The sequence below is a fragment of the Scardinius erythrophthalmus genome (assembly GCF_964197995.2).
Source record: "Scardinius erythrophthalmus genome assembly, chromosome: 23".
Classification (NCBI taxonomy): Eukaryota; Metazoa; Chordata; class Actinopteri; order Cypriniformes; family Leuciscidae; genus Scardinius; species Scardinius erythrophthalmus.
This window is the reverse complement of record NC_138243.1, coordinates 18200442-18220939: the sequence shown is the minus strand read 5'-3', so window position 1 is coordinate 18220939 and position 20498 is coordinate 18200442. Positions and strand designations below refer to the sequence as shown.

Sequence of the window (20498 nt, the reverse complement as noted above, 5' to 3'; positions counted from 1 at the left end):
GTGAATTTCAGGATTGTTTTCACTGATTCATGGGTGCCAATAAGGCCTGAGTCATCACACTGTGGTTGGACAGAGGAAAGAACATAAAGGGACAATGTGCCTTATAAACTGTAAATAAATCAAGAAATCAACTTTGTTTATGCAGTGATTCAGCATGTGAAGTATAGTAAATTTTTGTCATGCAATGTAAGGCTGTAAGCAAATGTTCTTTGGAAATAAAGAGAAGTTATAAATAAAGAGCTAGTTTCCAGCTGCAAGTTTTAAAGCATCACCTTAAATAGGCCTACATTTAGGTTAACTGATCCACATCCACAAGTCAATGAATCATGCAATACAATACACAATGATTTTCATTGTCATAATCTGTGCAAAAGGCAGTGTAATAGGAATGTTTAAAGACATTTTAGAAGGTCTTAAGAATGGAACAATAGGCTTTAAATATTATGTATATATGTGCTTTAACTTGTAATCTAATTTTTGTGGTCTCATACGTTTAAAGACACAATTGAACGTTCTTTAGGCCTATAGTAGGCTATGTGTAGAATTAATATGGAATTAAAATGTCTTATTACTTCTGCTTTGTTTTAGCCTTTAAATAGCGGGAGTCAAACACTCTAATTCGCACCCTAATGGTATTCTAAATTACATTTAGAGTGTTTTGTAAGATATAATATCTCCATTCCTAGAGCTTCTGAACAAATGGATTTTTGGGGGTGCGGACTGATGGGGCAGTGAACCCAAAGAGTCACTCCTAGAGCTCTTCCTGTCCGATTTTAGGGAGAAATCGGGTCAATTGGAGACGTCAAATCATTTTTTTAGGATCACCACAGACACATTACAATCCACATGGGATGATCTCACGGTATAATAAGCAGCTGTACAAAATATGATACATCAGTGTTTTGACAGTTTTTAATTCTTTTTAGAACTGTATCCACTGTACGTCTGACTGACTGCACTGTATTCATCCTTTTGATTCTAAACTGAACTCAAATGGCACTGAGAATTGGGTAAGAGAGAAACATAAACCACTTAATTGGGGAACTTGAGAGATGAAACCATGCTGATGACCTCTGTCTGTGGTGGAGTTGTGAGTTTGATATGTCAATTAAACTAGAGGTTCTGGGGTGCGGACTGGATCGACTCCATTCCTAGAGCTTCCAAAAAAATGGGTTTTTTTGGGGTGCGGACTGATGGGGCAGTGAACCCGAGGTCAGTCCTATGCTCCTCCTGTCCAATTTTATGGAAAAATCGGGTCCACTGGAGATGGCCAACCCCACAGATACAGTGTAAGAGTAAAACTATATGCAAAATAAGATACACCTCTGTTTTGCCAGATGAGAAGTTTATTCTATGTATCATCTATTTACTACTTTAATTCATTTTACTCTAATTCATTTTATAACTGTATAATTAATCTCTTTTAATTCCTTTTATAACTGTTTTAATTTCCCTTGCTTTTATTTTGTGCTTATTTTTATTCCTTTCTATGTAAACCACTTATGTATACAATTTACAATTATACATACCATAGTGTATGAAATGTACTATATAAATAAACTTGCCTTGCCTAATTTAAGTCATCAACCAAGTAATCAGCGCCATACAGAATACAACAATTGTCATTATTTTGATAATCAGCGCAGATGGAAACAAATGGTATGCTAAATTACATTTAGAGTGTTTTGTTAGATATAATATCTGAAAGTAATGTATCATGCATTTAAGCCGAGAGATCTGTATAGAGAGCGCAGCACTATATGCGCTGAGGAAGCGGATCGCCTGTAAAGCGGCACTGCGGCAGTACTGTATCAATCCGCCCGGTCCCCGCTCGCTCTGGGATCCTGAAGCACGGACTCGCGGAGAGGAGCAGCTTCGCTTCCTTGCAGGATTTATTTGTTTGTGGAAAATTTTCTCTTTTGTTTTCCGTTCTAGAGCAGCGCGCTTTCCGAATGTCGACGACTCGCTCGGACGGCCCTTCTCCACTCGCCAGGCTTTGCATGTGTTGCTTTTGTCCTGCAGGAGAGAAGGCAGGCTTTGTGTTTTGGTGGATCTAGAGCTGAAGGAGGCAGTGCCAGGCGCTGCTGCTGCTGCTGTGGGCTGGACCTGCCACGGTGCGTGAGATTTACTGACGGAGAGAGAAAAAGAGAGAGACAAAAAAGACTCATGGAAGACAGCGAGAGTGAAGGGAGGGCTGGCAGGGAGTGTAAATACATTAAAACCATTTATATATTTCATGTGTGAGTGCGCGCGCGCGCGTTTGTCTGACAGGAGTGCCAGCACAGGGCATCATCAGGTTCAAGGGATATGTGATTGGCAATAGCTTTGCAGTAATAGCCAACCTGTACTGTTGATCATTGCTGTTGGTAAAATGTTACTGGGATGCATAATTCATAAGGAAAAAGTCAGATTGCAATGCTGATATTCAGTGTTTTGGTAGTGGTGGTGGATTTGTAAGGCAGATGAAGGTTGGTGGCTAGTGAAGTTTAAGTTGATGAGTGTCTATGATGTCATAATGTAGCTGCTGTAGATGCTTGATTATGATGTCAGTATTGCTGTTGTAAATCTTTGTTATCTACTAAGGTTAACATTTATGGATATTTGTGATATAACATGCTGTTTGATGCTTGATTATGATGTCATAATGTAGCTGCTGATTTGGTGAAGGTGTCAGTCAATTATTACTAGTTATGAAGTCAATGTTACTGCTGTAAGTGTTCATGTTGTCTAGTAAAGTTGATTTTTTTAGCCGATAACCAAAATGTAGGTGTTTATGTTATCTGATAATGTTTTAGGTGATGCTTGATTATGATGTCAATGTAGCTGCAGATTTAGTGAAGTTGATGGATGATTATGATATCATAATGTACTGTAGATTCTATATGTGTTCTGTCTGTTATTGAAGTTGATAGCTGAATATGATGTCATAATGTAGCTACTGAAGGTGTTAATGTCGGCTGGTGATGATCATGATGTCATCAATTTGACATCATATATGACATCATGCATTTTAGCCACAGCCTTTTGGTAGAAAAAGATGATTCTAATAAAAAGCTTCATTAGTTTAAAAACAAACAAACAACTTAAGCAACTTTATAATGATAGAACATTATACATGAACACTGCAATTATTTATTATGTTGCGCAGACTTGTCTCTTTTTTCAAGATTAATGAAAAAATAATGCTTAGAAAGAATAATTTCAGAGGCTGTGCTGGCTTGGTTTGTTAGTATTCTAATTCTAATAACCCGTGCTGCAGAACCTGTACACTTCTCTTTGACAACCCTGAATTTAGCTAGTTGTATTGAAGGTTTTTAGTGTTTTATCTATAGTTTGGTGACATTGGGAAATAAACAGAGGAACCCTAGTAGAGATAAGGTGCAGAATGATTTTTTTGTGGCTCTTGGTTTTGTACTTAGATGTAACTCTTTAGAGTAGATGACTAGAAGTAAGCCATAAATGTTCTGTCAGTGTACTCAGTTGAACTCAAATTTGCTGTGAGAAAATGACAATTTTTTTCTCTTGATCTACAGCTCTGTTAAGAAAAATGAATAATTTTACTCCGCCTGTCTCCGGTTATAGCAGTCTCAGAATAATGACTGTGCAGGAGGAGAAATATAAGCTCTTGAATATGTAATACAGGAGATCTAGACTCAGCTCTGTAAATGGCTCATTATATGATGTATTTATTCTGCAAGAACACATTTTGAATAATTTTGTTTTCTTTCAAGAAACTGTAAGATCTAGGAAGATGGGAATGTGAAAGTGACTATAGTCATTGTGGAATTAGATCAAAAGGAAAGCATCTTAAGATGATCTCTTGCAGAGAGTCCAAATGTATTATGAAAATTGCTTTATTCATTTGCCTGCATGATGTGTTCCTATGTATAGCTAAGTGTGGGGATTCTGGGAATGCTCTTATAGAGAACATTTCAAACATCTGCTCTTTATCTCTTTGACTTGTAGGATGGGAAGGTGTCAGACTGCACTTAAACAGAGTGTTGGGTCCGTGAGGACAGCCATGTGGAGACCTGTTACAGCTCCGTTGGAAGACACTTCAAGTGATCTGCCAGTTTGTTTCCCTTAAACGTGGGCTGAATTTGGAAGTTTGGATACTTTCCAGTTTGGCAACCCTTAACAGGATTCTATTTTGGATTTTTGTGCTTGTGGATGTATGCATTTTTCTTCTGGAATCTCATGTGTGTATTGCATTTCAAGCAAAGTCACATAACATCAGCCGGTTGTGGAATTTGGAAAATAGCGCATCTCACACTGGAGTTCAGTTATTAAGCTTTCAGTTACAGGTGTTTGGTTGGGAATTGTGCGAGTTCTGCATCCACAACTGAGCTTGAGCCGAGAACCTCCTTTCTAGGAAGTGTTCGTTTGAGTGTGTCATCTGGTGAAATGGATGGCCCGCGGTGCAGCGGGATCCGGAAAAAGCGGAAGTCTCGGTCCGTGCGAGACCGGGAGCGAATGTCTAACGGGATCAGGAATAACCATGTCCGGGGACCCGTGATTCGATTCTCCTCGGATTCTGAGAGGGAAGACCGTACCAACCCCTCCTCCTCCTCCCGACCCAAGCCACCGAGGAGGAAGAGGAAGGAGTCTACCTCTGCTGAGGAGGACATCATTGACGGATTCTCAATATCAGGATTTATGACGTTGGAAGCTCTTGAGGTAAGAGACCAGGGTAGTCTTGTACTGCGGACTTCGTGTGAATGTGTTTTTGACTGCTGTTTTTGGAAGTGCTTGTTTGGTTTGGCTGTGAAAAGCTCAGTGGCGGTATAATGACTGGTTTATTATTGTCTGTAGACTGCTTCTTTCTGGACTCTAATTGCCTGGGTCTGTTTGCACAGTATTGGATTTTCTGTTGTTCCACTGTGAGAGTGTTTGTGATTCAAGCAGATGTGGCTTTATGTGCCATTTTCCTGCCAAAGGCATAAGGCACGTCTGAATTTATGTACTTGAGCATTATTCAATGGCATTTTGTATGACAAATACTGTGTGTGTAGAGTGTTCAAACTGGAAATTCCAACAAGAAGTGCACTTCAAATACTGTACTTGGATGATGCACTTATTTAACTAAAAAAAACAAAAAAATGCGGAATGTGACAATTCATGCACTCAACTATTACAGCTTTCCTTACGTAGAAGAAGACAAGGGACTATACTGTGTCTTTTGGGACACAACTGTTGTTGAGGATATCCCTGCTTTAAGATGCAGTTTCGAGAATGTTGTTGACTGTTTTAGATCGAACTTGATGTTTGAATACTAATAATCTATTATAACTGTTCTTATATATAAATCATCATGAAAGGATGTTATATTTAGCTAAAGGTGTTCATGTCTTCTGGTGAAGTTGAAGAATGATTATCAGGATGTCATAATTGAGCTATAATTGTAGATTTCAAATTTCAAACTTTTGTTTTCTTTGAAATCTGTAATCTCCGACTGCCTAAAATCTGCAGACTGGCGCAGACTTGCGGCAACTATTGTCGACTCATCTAGATTCTAGACTGCAGATTGGGGCAAAAATCTGAGCAAAAGTCATGTAGTGTATTCCAGACTTAAAACACTGGAATGGAAAGCAAGGGGTCAAGTTTTTGATTGGGGTCCTGCTAACAAATAGCTTTTTCCATTTATAAGAGCTTCTTGGCGGAAAGCAGTAAATGGTAATTTAAATTACCAGGCTTTCTTTCAATAATATTATTTTCATTATGTAATATTTTTATTTAATATTATTATTATTTATAAAATATGATTAATTTTGTCATATTATAGTTAAGTATAAAGCTAATTACTCACCCTTCGCAGTTTGCAAGTTTCATGTTTTTTTTTTAAATGCTATGCATTTAATAAAACATAGATTGGGGATAAGTAATGCAGGTGTATTCACTTATCGTTACAGTGGTTTTTTTCTGTCATTCTTTGTTACTTCCATATTTTGTTTCTGACTTTTGATTTGTCATATCGTAGGTGCTTACCAGGAGCACTTGAAGGCAGCATTGGCCCTCGCCATTGTTTTATTTGTCAGTCTTGACAGGACATCTGTAAAGTGTCATTCTGACTTTCAGCGTCGCTCTTGCTGTTAAAAGCCCAACAGTCTGACACGACAAAGCTTTGCACGCTTTACCCTCACATCCCCTACAGATGCTGTTGCATTGTGTTGGATGTTCACTACAGTAATCTGTGAAAGGAGCCCGTCAGCAGCTTACACTGTCACGCTAGCGCTATGAACCGCAGGCGCAGTTCTCCAGGGGTGACATCTCATTCACCACTCTTCACTGTTCTGGGATCTGTGACTTATAGCCGCCCCTTCATGCTCTCTCATCTTGCTTCATTTAGAAGCTCACAGAGCAGGAGACCTTTGTCTAGATCCTGCATGTCAACGATCAGCTCCATTCTCATTCATGCATCTCAGATGATCATGGGACTTAATGAGCCAGTGCAGCTAGCCAAATATGTATGTTGGCCTATTCTAGTGTAATTATTATGTTTTTTTTGCCATTGTTATTAATAGTGATTATAGAAAAAGGATTATAAATGATAAGAGGATACTGGATATGGAAATGACACAACCTAGACTCACATTTTCCGTATATGAGCACCAGAGCTCAATGCATCAGCGCAAACTGCAATTCCACAGCGGCAAATTTATTGAATTATCATCATATTAAATTAAAGCAGTAGATGGATGTTAATATTGGTTTTGCTCTGATTGCTTGCTGTTGTGATTTTGGCCCAAACATGTTTTTTTTGTCCATATGAATCCACTTTTACAATATGTCAGAGCCATCTTACTTTTACCCAATACACCTATTCTCTCTTTATCCCATCTCATTTAAACAGTCTCTCTCTCTCTTCCTCAACCTCACTATTTCTATTTCTTGTCCTTCTTTTACAACAATCCCTTGATGGTTTCAATTTGAGCAGGAATTTGTCCTCAATTTGCCAGGAGGGGCTTGAAGAATTCGTACAGGTATTCCCAAATGACACATTGAAATCCAACTCGTTCCACTCCAGTGGACAGACTCGCATAGGAGTGAGCCATCAGCGACCGGGTGTTTATTAATGCTGCTTAGTGCTGGAACGACAGGCCTGAGAGGCAGTGTTTTACACCACTTTGAGAAATTACTAAATCATCAGGCTCGGGCCGCCTCAACAAACCTCCTCCCCCTTGGTCCCTGAGCACAAAGTTGCCACGTAATCGTTTCAACCTCCTCCCCCTTGCCCGCCTCTGCATCCCCAATTCAATATTACTTAATGCCTGCACCACTGGTGCCCTTAAACCACTTTATGTGATCATTGTGTTGTAAAGCTCCAAGCTCATTTGATTGAGAACAGCAGTCACCCTGCCTGCGTTCCCCACTCCATTGATCCACTCGTAAGAAAATGGTTAAGTCAATGTAAATAATACTAATGTTCTAGCACGTGCCTGACGCAAAACAAAGCATTGGTTCTACACAATGGTTTTTCTCTTTCAGCTGGCGATCAAAATAGCTTTTCTGATCTTAATGCGAACACATCTAGCCTAATGTTTCTTTTTGTGTTTTCAACTCCATTGTGTTCTCCTCTTTAGCTAAATTGATGAGTGGCATGATTTCAGACCGAGCTTTTATCATTTACAAATATTTACACAGCCTGCAATAACTTAAATGCAGTTCTAGAAAAAAAAAAAGATTAGCATTTCAGAAAGAGACAGGGAAAAGACAGAGCGGGAACCCATCGTGCCAGGCAGTGGATGGTTGAAAGTGGAAATTAGGTCATGGCCGGAGGAGGGGTTGGCATGAGGCCCAGAGGGGCACATCTTTCGTCTTTCGCCTAATGCCACAGCAAGACAAAAAGCATCCTGACAACTTGTAATTCATTTGAAATGAGATTGAACTCTCAGTGTTATGCAGTCATGAAAGGTTATGGTCAGGTAAATGTGTTGCAGTAAGTGTAAATCGTGTTCGTAATATAAATTGTTTTGGATAAAAGGCATTGTTTTGGATATAAGGAATAGTTCACCCCAAAATAAAAATTATCCCATAATCTTCTCACCCTCAAGTCATCCTGGGTGTAGGCTATATGACTTTCTTCTTTCAGCCTAACACAATCAGAGTTCTATTAAATAATATCTGGGCTCTTCCATCTTTGTAATGGCATGAATAGTGTCCAGAGTATTTGAAGCTCCATAAAGTGCATCCATCCATCATAAAAGTAATTCATACGACTTCAGTGGGTAAATAAAGGTCTTCTGAAGCGAAGCGATGATTTTTTTTAAAAGAAAAATATCCATATTTAAAACTATATAATCACTAGCTTCTGGCAACAGCTGTACATGCGTTCAGAATAGAGTTGAGTTCCTGCGAAAAAGTGACCTCTGACCCAACCCCTCTTATATCGAAATCCTCCTACATTTTTCTTTAAAACTTTAGTTTAAGACTTTTAATTCATGACCGGTGTTTTGTTTTGCTCTATCCTCTGTGCTTCCACATTTGTCAGTTCTCACCTAAGCTTACACTACACCTACGTTATATGTCGGGTCAGAGTTATACATGTTATTTTTAACATGCATGGATTTGCACTTAAGCCTTAACAGAAAGTGAATGAGAGATCGACTGAGTGCGTGCGATTACCTGCGTCTGTCTTTGAGGTCAAGTCATATATATTCGTGAAAAGGTTGCCGTGTCCAAGGAAAGCGAAATATTTGTCGTGGCATCCTTTTAATGTTTAAGGGTATTTATCATGAATGGCGTCAGTGGTCAGCATTCCACAGTGCAAGGAAGCCGCGTGAAAAATAAAAATAAAATCAGCGAGTCACGCATTGAATCAATGCCTTTGGTTTCTATTAAGTGAGCATCAGCTTCAGCGTTACCCATGCGACGCATTGCTGGTCAGCTGAGCCTTGAAAAGTGGAGCCTCAAAGTTAAAATTAATTAACACCTTGTTTCATTACTATCTTTTAATGAATCAGCGTTTTTGAACGTGTTCGTTGAATGAACGGTTTAACGACTTGCTCAAAGACAGTCCGTTACCGTAACAATGTGACATCACGCTGAGTGATAGCCTTTCATTGCGCAGAGACGCTGTTTAGTTTCGGTTATATTGGTTACTGAAAATGTACTAGTTTTTGTGCATGCTGACCACATCGCAACACTTATATATATATATATAGCAACAAATAAATATTGATAAATCAAAATAAACAAACAAATGGCGATAATACCGCATATTGCGCTATTGAGCCACTCAAAATTACCGCAAGGGAAAATTGCCGCGACAGCCCTAGGAAGCTAATTAACATAGTAAAAAGTTGCCCATTTCATTTTAACTGCCTTACTGTAATCTATTTTTTTTTTCTTCTGTTGAATGAGCTTAACTTGAACCTGGAATAGTATGATGTTCCATCTTTAAGTTGTAAGGGAAATAAATCTACATATGTCTTACTTATAGCTGTCTCTACAAATTATGCAGAAAGGATAGCAGAAAGTTTGTTAACATGCAATAAATTACACACTTCAGCTTCTCGTTGACAATGTGCATGTAAATTGCCTGGTATAGATGAGGAAATGCAAAAAGTTAATTTTGTCTATTGTGATGTAATCGTGTCAAAAGCACTATGACAGAAATATCTTCTTGGCAGAATTGCGAGACGGGCTATAGATTTTCTGAGCTGTAGATGTCTCTTTGCTGTTTGAAACAGACAAATCGATTTCGAACAGAGAAATTGATTACACTCTTCATTGAGAAGAATATTGTTGCGCTGAATCTATTGATGTTGCATGTGTGCCAAGTTAAAAACACACACAAAGTCTGTCAATAACGATGTCGGAACAAAGAAAGAAAACTGCTTGTAAAATGCATAAAACACTCATTTCTTTAGTGTCAAAAATTGCTGGTGATTTTTAAGGCAGGTTCTGAATATTTCTATACATGATATTTGTCACTGTCTTTAAGCCTTCAATTAATTTCCTCCCTAACAGTGCTTATATCTACTAATGGCAGTGACAGCCGATATTCATTTAGACCTCATTTGAAACTGTCAGAATATGATGTGTGATATGCATTAATACAGTGCTGCAGGAGCCATGACTGACACATCAAATATACAGTCCTGTCACTTCAAGGCATGCTAAAAGCAGCCGATGGATCATTCTGTAGTTACGCTTTTACATTCCTTTAGACTCCTACTTAGACAGCGTCTCTTTTGGATCACAAGTCACATGTATAGCAATACTTTTGCTGTTTTAGGGTTATTAATGCATGATATGGGATTGCAAGTGAAGCTATTGTGCAAAAAATCTTTTATTAAAGATACAAAACATGCTGAGAGCAATTGAGGATCAGCTAAATGTGGAATTACTGTAAGGCTGAGTCCTGAGTATACAGTGCTGGTGATTGTAAAATTCAATGTTATATATATTTTCTTTATGCATTAGTATATCCAGCTTTTTTGCAATGCAGAAGAAAGCTATTTTCTGTAAATGTGCAAGACTTTCGATTCGTTAGCTGCCATAGATAAATCAGTGGTCGAATAACAAAGTGCTGTAAACTGTTTAACTGTTGGCACTTTATACCAATGTGTTTATGATTACTATAATAACTTAAAATAGTATGATGATAAATGGCAATATCAAATATCAAATCACATTGTAAAATTGTGTCTTGGTGGTACACTGCTTTGTGTACTGCATTATAAGCATTAGCAATCAACCAAATTCATCAAATTATTGTCTTTGAAATCAATTATTGATTGATAACTTTTAGGTTTATATATTTAAAAAGTGCTGTGGAAGTTTGTGAAAAGACAATCCCAAATAGCATAAACGGATGCAAACTTTAAAAATGCAGAAAAAGTATGTTATCTAGGCACTGTTGATTTGTTACTTTTAACGTAATATGATCTAGAGCTGGCTACATCTAATCTCTAATGCTATTTGCAATAAATTATATGCAAATTCGGATGTAGCATACATTTAAATTTCTGAATCAAGTCATCACCATATGGCATTGATGTGAAAAAGTCTCAAATTTAAAAATAAATGAGCGTTGGTTGTAGAGAACTCAGTATATTGTCTAAAACTAATGCACATATGTCTACAATTAAACTAAATATCAAGCTGACATCAATACTGAATAATCTTTGGGCGCCCAGCAGGAGTTGTCTGCTTATTGCATGATTAAAATAGTTTGAAATGGCTCATTAATTAGCTGTGTTGTTCGAACGCTTTTTCTCTCATTTTGGCTCCATTAAAAGCAATCATCCAATCTCTGACGATATTAGCCATGACCTGACATTTAATTGATCTTTAGAGGCATTTTGAAAAGAAAATAACTCGGTGTACCTGTTAAAGGAAAAATGAAATACAAAGATGTGCATGGTTGTGACAGGTAATTTGTTAAATGGTGTGACAAGTACAGGTGTGACGAAGGTTAATTGTTGTAAGAGCTTTAATCCAGCGCTGGCACAAGTATCGCTGCAACAGCTGCACATGTAATTTTGCCATTGACAAATCCAGGTGTGACGTCTGCCACATGCATGTATATCGATTTGTACAGACAAACATATTTAAATCATTGTTTTATGGTTATTTCCAGGTGCCATGACACTCTTACACTTTATAGCAGCAGCAGCTGTGGTAATAGCTGGGGTGTTGCAAAAGGGCTGTTAACCACAGTAAATGTTTGCTCTCATGTTTAAATGGTGTGGCAAGAATATCATTAATGACCCTGCGAGGGTGTACAGAGGGGATAGTGCACTGTGTGTGTGTGTGTGTGTGAGAGAGAGAGCGAGAGAGAGAGTGAGAGAGAGAGAGAGAGAGAGAGAGAGAGAGAGAGAGAGAGAGCGAGAGAGAGAGAGAGAGAGAGAGAGAGAGACAACACTCAGCATTCCCTCCAAACTCTCCCAACATCTGTTCACTGATATGCACTGATGCCTTCGTAGCTTTTAATTAAAAACGACAAAAACGTTTAAGATGTTAACAGTTTTGAAATTAAAATGTGTGTATTGGCCTCACTGGCGGCTCTGGTGTCTGTTAACAACTTGTGCTTCTGAAAAGAAAACTCACCACCACCACCACAATGTAGGAGTTGACCCAACATTTTTTCTTTTTCCATGTTTCCGACACAGGGTTGCTGTATACTTAAGTCTAATACTTAAAGGAAGTTTAATACAAGTTAAGCTCATTTGACTGCATTGGTGACATAAGATTACCACGTTTATTTACTTTAAAACAAAAACAGAAATCAAGGTTAAGGAGAGGCACTTAAGAAATATGGAGCTAAAAATTAAATCACTTAAATTAATTATTTTGTTAAAATGTGTTATTTGAGCTTTAAAGCTCTTTAAATAATTTTTTACTGTCATTTTAGAGTTTAAGGGTTGTGTTGTCACGGTGACAGAATTTTAAAATTGAATATAAGGCGAGTAAGCGTTTTTTTTCCACTTCAAAATCATGTTAACACAGACAGCTAAGATTTTTGCCTTATATATTTACGTGACCAATTCAAACGCTGCATAGGGAATATTTTTCATCTTCACAACAACTCCTGATTGCACAGACTCCTATTGAAATGACTGGATTTCGCCAAAGAATATTTGCAGAACAATGCTAAATGTGCCCAAAACTTGAACTTGTAAACCCCAAACTATTCCTTTAAGTTTACCAATTTCCCCCCCCAAAATGAGCAATATTACAAGTAATGGTTGCCTTTGCGGAGACACGCTCAGAAAGCATGCGCTCAGCGTTTTGGTGTAGACGTAAATAATGTATCAAATAGCGGTGTTAAGTGCCCGAAGTCTATCCCATATGACTAGCTGCAAACGCTAGTCTGCAAAGAGTAGATCATATGCTGCTCAAACTCAAACAGCTAATGCTTAGGCAAATTACATTTTTATTCAAATATAACTGGCTTGTCTAAGTAAGTTTATAATAATACATCTGGCATGTCTGTGACTTAGTATCTGGTGGGACACCACTCATTCATTATCCCTGTTCTCTTGTGTGGAGGAATAGAATGAAAGTAAAGTGTTTGTGAAAGCTAGTCAACAGCAGGGCTGTGAGGGCTTGAAGGCTCACAGAGACCTGGAAGAAGTTAAAACTTCTGGCTCTCTCTGCCTGCCAACATCTGGCAGCAAGTGATGTCATTGCAAAGCAGGTTTTTGTTACACCGTGTCCTAACCAGATGCGATGCGATAAGATTCCAGCAAAAAATAATTTGTCTGTCCACACTAGACACAACGCGATTTCGAGATGCTGAAAAAAAAACAATCAAAACCCACAGCCAATCAGAACAGCGTGTGGGCGGGAAGAGTAATCTTGACGGCAATCGCAAGAAAATGGATAAGTAGGCTACATAATCAAATTCACAAATATTACAGCATTGAAACATTATTCAAATACATAGGCTACTGAGTTAATAAAACTATCTTTGTCAAATAATACACTTATTTGTTCACAGTTTGAAAGTTCTTGTTTCCATTTCTTTAATTTCAAGATCTGAGGTGAATTATGCAGTTGCTTTTACAGCTACAAAGCTGGGAGCACTAAATGATATTCAAAGTCACATTAAATACTTTTAACATTAAATAAACCACATAAACAGTACCTGAGATTATCATTGCCACACTTTGTGTTTGTTGTTGCAGCACGATGTTGCAGAAAAATAGAAACCGTTTCTAAATAGAATCGTCGCGTGTCGCCGTCGCGGCTGGATAGGACAAAAACTCTGATTGACATGGAAAAGATAAATTTTATCGTGTGTTGCGGTGGCGCGGCGCGTATGGTTAGGACACGGTGTTAGAGACTGTGATAGAGCCCTGTTCCTCTTCTCATACCCTTCCTCTCACACGTTTCATCCTCTGATTCACACGCACACACCCAAAAGCAACTTGATTTTTCTTTATGTAAGACAAAGTCAGGTCGAGACAGGACAAGTGGAAGGGAGCTCGCTCTCTTTCTTTCCCTCCTTTTCTCTGAAATGTCCTTATAGTGGTTCATTCTACGAAAACAGGTACCCATGAGACAGTTTGATAAGGTGATTTGTAAAGTACTAAATATTACTAATTGTTGATTTTAATCATTCTATTAGACAAAAAAATGTTTGTAATAAATTTTGATATCTGATGGGACTTCAGAAAGGCAGTTTTAGAGTCTAATTTGGCATTACAAAGCCTTGTGCTCATGACCTTGCCTCTTAGAAAATTAATACTAAATTTCTATAGACTTTCAGTTTTAATAATCAGTTGTTTAATGTCCAAAATCATGGTAATAAGATTGACTTTTTAATGTTGTTCCCTACCGACAAAATGAGACTTTCACTGCATTCGAATATCCCTACTTCCATACTATACAGTAAAATAGACTAAAAACAGTATGTGAACTGAGTATTATCCAAATTCATAGTATCCATAAAACAAAAGGTGAAAGTACCCGGATTACCTACTACTTCCGGTGAGATTCTGAATCTGAAGTTGCAAATGGAAATTAAGCAACGCAACTGACACCGTAGGTCACATGACAATGACAATGACAACATGGTGAATGTAGTACACCTTAATTTCATTCATATTACACACATTCATACTATATAAAACATAACTTTTTATCGGTGGTGAAGTCAGTTTCAAAACAAATGTAGTACCTACTAGACAGTATGCAATTTCGGACACAGCATTTGACTTTTCCTTGAAGAGTTCACTTCTTCAATAGATGATGTCATAATGACTTTTTTATTTATGGACTTGTTTATTGCTTTAAAAGGAGAAAATATGCTTAACGGTACTCATTAGTAACAACCTGGAATTTTTTAATAATACATCGTCTACAAAAATCTAAAATATAAATATGGATTAATGACAAAATTATAGTTTTAAAAATTTGCATGTTTGTTAATACAGAAAGGTAAAGTTGGAAAAAAAGACAAAAAAGACAAAAGGCAACCTTGTAAGAGGAAAAGGTAAAAATAAAAACATTCAAAATAACATTAGTGAATTTTTTTGTTGTTGATGTGTTTAGATTAAAGGTCTACATACTAAAAATTGGCATTGGTTATTCATTTATAAAGTAATTTTTACAGTTATTTATATGAGGGACATAAATGGCACCCTGTTTTGTATAATGAATGTCCCTTCCCATATTGTATTTTCCTTCTTTTGGGTTGTATGTTGTTGTTGGCCCTGGCCGGATAGAGCTATTTTTTTCCTCCCTACTACACGCCATATGCAGGAACGCCATTTGGCTTGATTTTATATCCTGTAGCTATTAATCAAGATCTTCAAACCACAGAGTTCGTGTGACTCAAAGCGGTGTTAAACCATGTGTGTGTCATAAACCATAATTTCTGTCTCTCAGAGTGTCTAAATTCATAAAAGCCTAAAGAAAGAAAAAAAAGAGATGGACTCTTTCCATCAGTTCACCTGCCTCCAATAAATTATGGTTATAGATATCCCAGAATTTATCATTTCAATTTCATCATTTTAATTACATTGCAGATTTAGATGTACCAGATTGTATTTATTTTCTATTTGTGTTCTGGCTGCATTGACTGGGAAAATGCATGATTGTGTTGTGATCAAGGAGCCCAGATGTTAGATTTACTTTTGCAGCCTGTTGGTTTTTCTGTACTTATATGATGCTTGAAATAGTATGTGAAGAGTTACATGCTTAAGTTTAATACTTACAATTAGGGATTGTTCTAAACCTTAAAAATGAGGAATAGGATGAATAGGATTGTTCTTTTTGCTCAGTGTAAACACATTTTAATCTGAATTATAAGCAGAATTTATGGCTAAGGACTCAAAATCTCTCCACCTACCACTTGAAAAGCCACCTTCATTGTAACTAAACTTTAGCCTGTAATAAGTTATAACTCGAACACATGCCAAGTAATTGTTTAGGTTGTCTCTGTTAGCACATGAGAAGAATGTGTAATTCCATTCCAAGTCTCTTTTGTTTTTCCTGAAGTGACTGATTAGGTGTGTGTGGAACAGCTTGCTGGTCAGCGGAAGTGTTTGGGGTCAAGAGCAAGTCCAGCCAATGTCTGCAGACACAGGAGGACAATACAAGGGCATGTATTCACTGACAGGGCTCTCGTAGTTCATTTGCACATTGTGTAGAAATACACTTTTGTAGTCAACCATTATTAATCTATTCTAGTCCGTGAGGGAAAGTGCCCAATAATATAGACAATAATATAAGTAGTATCAGGAAATGCAAATCTAGTCAGGATCCAAAGGCATCACCAGAGCTTCTTTTGGACAGAAAAAACCCTTTCACCAAAACCACTGCTGTGAACTTGTTAGCTGCGCGTTTTCGGGTCTTATTTTCTATGACTCATTTCTGAATTAGCGTTTCGCATTTAGCCTCCTGTTTGTACCCGACCCTTGCTGTTCGATGCATAACAGCCATCCTGCCTAAATGCCATATTTGTGGCTGCTGAATTATGCATGAGGAGCAGTTTAGAGGCCCAGTGAGTTTGTGCTTGGTGGGAGAGTAATGAGGAAGCCTTGTTTCTAATTTGGCTTGGCAAGATGTTTTATGTGCTAATTGAATCGTAGAACTGAGGAACATTTTGGAGTCATTTGAGATGACAGAAGTGATGTAGTGTTGTGACTAGAGATATGTGGATGTGTGAGTGTGTTTTTTATGTGTGACTGTCTGAGAGCATAAAAGGAGCCTGAAATGTAATAGGATGTATTACAGGGTTTTCATACATACAACCTTCAATACAATCTAACTTTATATTACCAGCTCCTTCATCAAACTAGTTTTCACCCTGTAAATTACAGCTACTTACTACCAGTAATTAATTGTATGCATTTTTTGTCCACTCTCTTAACCTCACTTATGGTTTGTCTATTTCCAACCAGATCTACGATAGAAAGTTCAAATCTATAGATTAACTCTTTATAATATCGATATACAACTGTTTTGTTTTGTTGTCCTCCTTGATCATCCTAATTAAGCTTAATGCAAATTGCTTGTCACGGTTTTCTTCCGTATTTGCTAATGGCACACACCAATTCCCCACTCCAATGTTTGGGTGTTTGCTCCACTGAAATCTCTTAAGTGATTTTTTTCTACCATGTCACAACATGCCAGGCTTGCCTTCAGGCTGTCTGTCTGTCAGCAGAACCTCCGCTTTAGAGTTCTGGAACTCATCCCTGACCTCCTGTTGGCTCTCACTGGTGTTTTCAGTCCCGAATGATTTGGATCAAATGGGAGATATGCACTATACACTTTTTATCCCCTGACATGCAGAAATAAATACATTTAAATAAAGTTAATTTAATTTAAATAATATAAACTTCAAGGACAGATGATGTTAGATAGTAAAAACAGTTTCTAGAAAGAATTGACACCATATCTTTGTCAGATCTGGTGTTCTGTGCGTCTAATTATGGACACTAAAAACTATTCATGTATTCCAAGTTACAAATTTAAATTGATTGCACTGATTCCAGATATTGAAGGGCTTGTTTCTAGGGGATCTTTGTTCATTTATGTGCTTTGCCTAATGGTTTGTACAGGTTGAAATGTTACAAGAGGAGTGCTTGTGCTTTTGGATGGCTGGTGAATGCAGGTCATTAGTTTGTAGGTAAGAGGGCTATAGAAGAGACAAACTACTGCAATCAGAGTTCAAGAAATGAGGTCCACTGTCATTCAGAGGCACACAAACTCACTCTGTCTCTGCTATATGGCTCCATGCTGACAGCCTTATTTGATCCATCAGATCAGTTTTTTCCTCTTCGGCTCGAGTTCAGCGCTCTGTAAGGAGGAAGAGTTTGCAGTGTGAGGTCAAATGTATCTAGCTGAGGTTAAAGCCTGCTCTGATCATAAGGAGTTATTTTCAGCTGTCTCTGTTACAGCAATCTACACTGGATTCACAAGCTATTATGTACCTGATGTGGGTAGATAGTAGATACCATACGATTGTTGCTTTTAGACCTATGCTTGCTTGACAGACTACTTGCTCACCAAGGCTGCATTGATTTGATCCAAAAAATACATTAAAACAGTATACTATTATACTTTTTTCCTGTGGTTGGTGGCAAAGCTGAATTTTCAGGATCATTACTCCAGTCTTCAGTGTCACAGGATCCCTCAGAAATCATTCTAATTTTCTGATTTGGTGCTCAAACGTATTAATTTATATTATTTTCAAGGCTTGACATTTACACCTGCCAAATGCTTTCAGCAGTGGCGTTTAACGCAGTCACTCATATAGGGCCCTATAAAATCCGTTTTATTTTTCCCCAAATTCCGTTATATTTTTTCCCAAATTCCGTTTTTTCCGTTTTTGCAAATTCCGTTTTTCCGTTGAAATTTTTGGGAATTCAGTTTTTTTTTACCCTTTACTGTTATTTTAGTCGTAAAAATAGTGTTTTTAATGTTAATAATTAAAATGTACACAGATAAAATAGGAATGACCCTAAATTTATTGAGGTAACAAACAAAATTCTCATTTTAAGAGGTGTTAAATGTGGTTTGGTTTGTTTACATTAGTGAATGTATTAGGCTAACTAACATGAACCACGAGCAATACATTTGTTACTGTATTTATTAATCTTTGTTAATCTTAGTTAACCCTAACCCTGTATTTTTATTATGTTACTTCACACAGTAGGCTACATTAAGCTAACTAATGTTAACAAATACAACTTTTCATTTAAATAATGTAGGCTACTAAATGGTGAAATTAACATTGATAAAGATTAATAAATGCTGTAGAAGTGCAGTTTATTAATAGTTAATGTTAACTGATCTAGTTAACTAGAGTTTAATAAATGGAACCTTATTGTAAAGTGTTACCGATTTTGTTATTCACCGAACCGATTCAGTGTTGGACAGATCAGTTGTTTTAACCATTCATTAAAGTGAATCGGTTCAAATGAGTCATTAGTTCGCGAATCGGACGTATCATTAGCAGACTTGTACGCGTTGTGTGATTATCCCAGCAGTTAGGACATCGCACAAGATTTGTCAACACAGAAAACATTTCATCATTGGATAGGTTTTGTTTAGTTTATTGAAAGTGTTTTTTTTATGTCAGCTGAATGGGCGGAATGCTTTTCAGAGAAGAAGGCAAGGTAAAAAAGTTTTTTTTTTGCACAATTCACACCCAGCGGTATAGCCTAATTCAGGAAAAAAATATCCGAATGCTCCATGTGAAACTTCGTTCTTCCGATCTTTTACCATTGTGTCAGTTCTCAATTGATTTAGATTAATAAGCGCGAGGGAGTGAGAGAGAGCAAGACAGTTTGAAGATGCGCGCGCGACCGGGCCTCTGCTCTTTCGTTCAGTAATATGCCATTTTCCTCAGACATACGTTTTTCTCCCACACAAAAACAGAATTTTATTCCAAATATGTAAAATTCCGCGAAATTCCGCGTTGACAGTAGATTCCGCGTTAATTTGCCAATTCCGCGATTCCGTCCGCGATTCCGTGATCGCGGAAATTATAGGGCCCTACTCATACTAGCCACTTTGGTGGGTTGAATTTGATATAAAATTTATACATTTTTCAATTGTAGTCTTTTAAAGAGCACCTATTATGACTCTTTTCACAAGATGTAAAATAAGTGTCTGATGTCCCCAGAGTGTGTATGTGAAGTTTTAGCTCAAAATACCCAACAGATCATTTTTTACTTTAGCATGTTTAAATTGTAATTTTTTGGGGCTCAGAAAAACGCGCTGTTTTAGTGTGTGCCCTTTAAATGCAAATTAACTGCTGCTGCACGGCACAGGGGGCGGAGCCTCACGAGCTCGCGCTTCAGTCAGGACAATCTCATCTGATAATGTCAGAACAGAAACTCTCAGTTGCGGTGTTCATTTCGACTCGGAGTCGGACAATAATGCCCACAGAGCCAGAGTATATGCTGTATGGAGATAGAACAGGTATAGTTTAGTTTAATTATGGTTATAACTTATTTGTCATCTGCTTTTATCCACTAATACAAGCCTGCTGTAGCAAAACCCGTCCGAATGATGACCAAAATATACTGATGAGTTCAGTGAAGTTTATTGTACATCACACAAAAGATGAGCGTTAGTTTTACTCCAGAGAATCTCTGTAAGAGCTGAGTAAACACAGTATAAGAAGTGAGCATTAAAGTCTTATTCATAAACTCTCTCTCTCTCCCTTTCATTATCAACAACATGCACAGCGAAGTACACAAAACACTCGTTACAACTAACAGTAAACAAATATACACACCTTTTCAGTGGGTGCTAAATAAACTGGTAAACTTTATATCCGTAAAACGACTCGATGAGCTGTCATAAAGAGCGCTCGCACTTTCATTTCTTCCGTGTTCAGTCACGTTAGGCCTGTTGCTCCGGAGAGTGTAAGCTTGATCACAAACAGTTGGTGAGATCCATCCTTGAGTAATAACGGGAGTAAATGAAGACTGCTATGTTCATTCTTACATCCATAAACAACACACCTCAATCGCTTAGGAGACATTCTTGTCTACAGCTGCTCAAGCGTCGAAACAATGGCGGACTGTGTC

The 20498-nt window shown here is 37.6% G+C and overlaps 1 protein-coding gene across 1 annotated transcript in view; it reads left to right on the top strand.

Annotated features, from left to right (window-relative positions):
- The first annotated feature begins 1727 nt into the window (after window positions 1–1727).
- The window catches only part of LOC308683228 (autism susceptibility gene 2 protein homolog), an 80777-nt gene continuing 62006 nt past the window's right edge, over window positions 1728–20498 (top strand). The window contains exons 1-2 of the mRNA XM_081353579.1: window positions 1728–2114; window positions 3967–4677. Of these exons, the coding sequence (XP_081209705.1) occupies window positions 4405–4677 (273 nt within the window). The 5' untranslated portion in view covers window positions 1728–2114; window positions 3967–4404. The remainder of the gene's footprint in view (window positions 2115–3966; window positions 4678–20498) is intronic.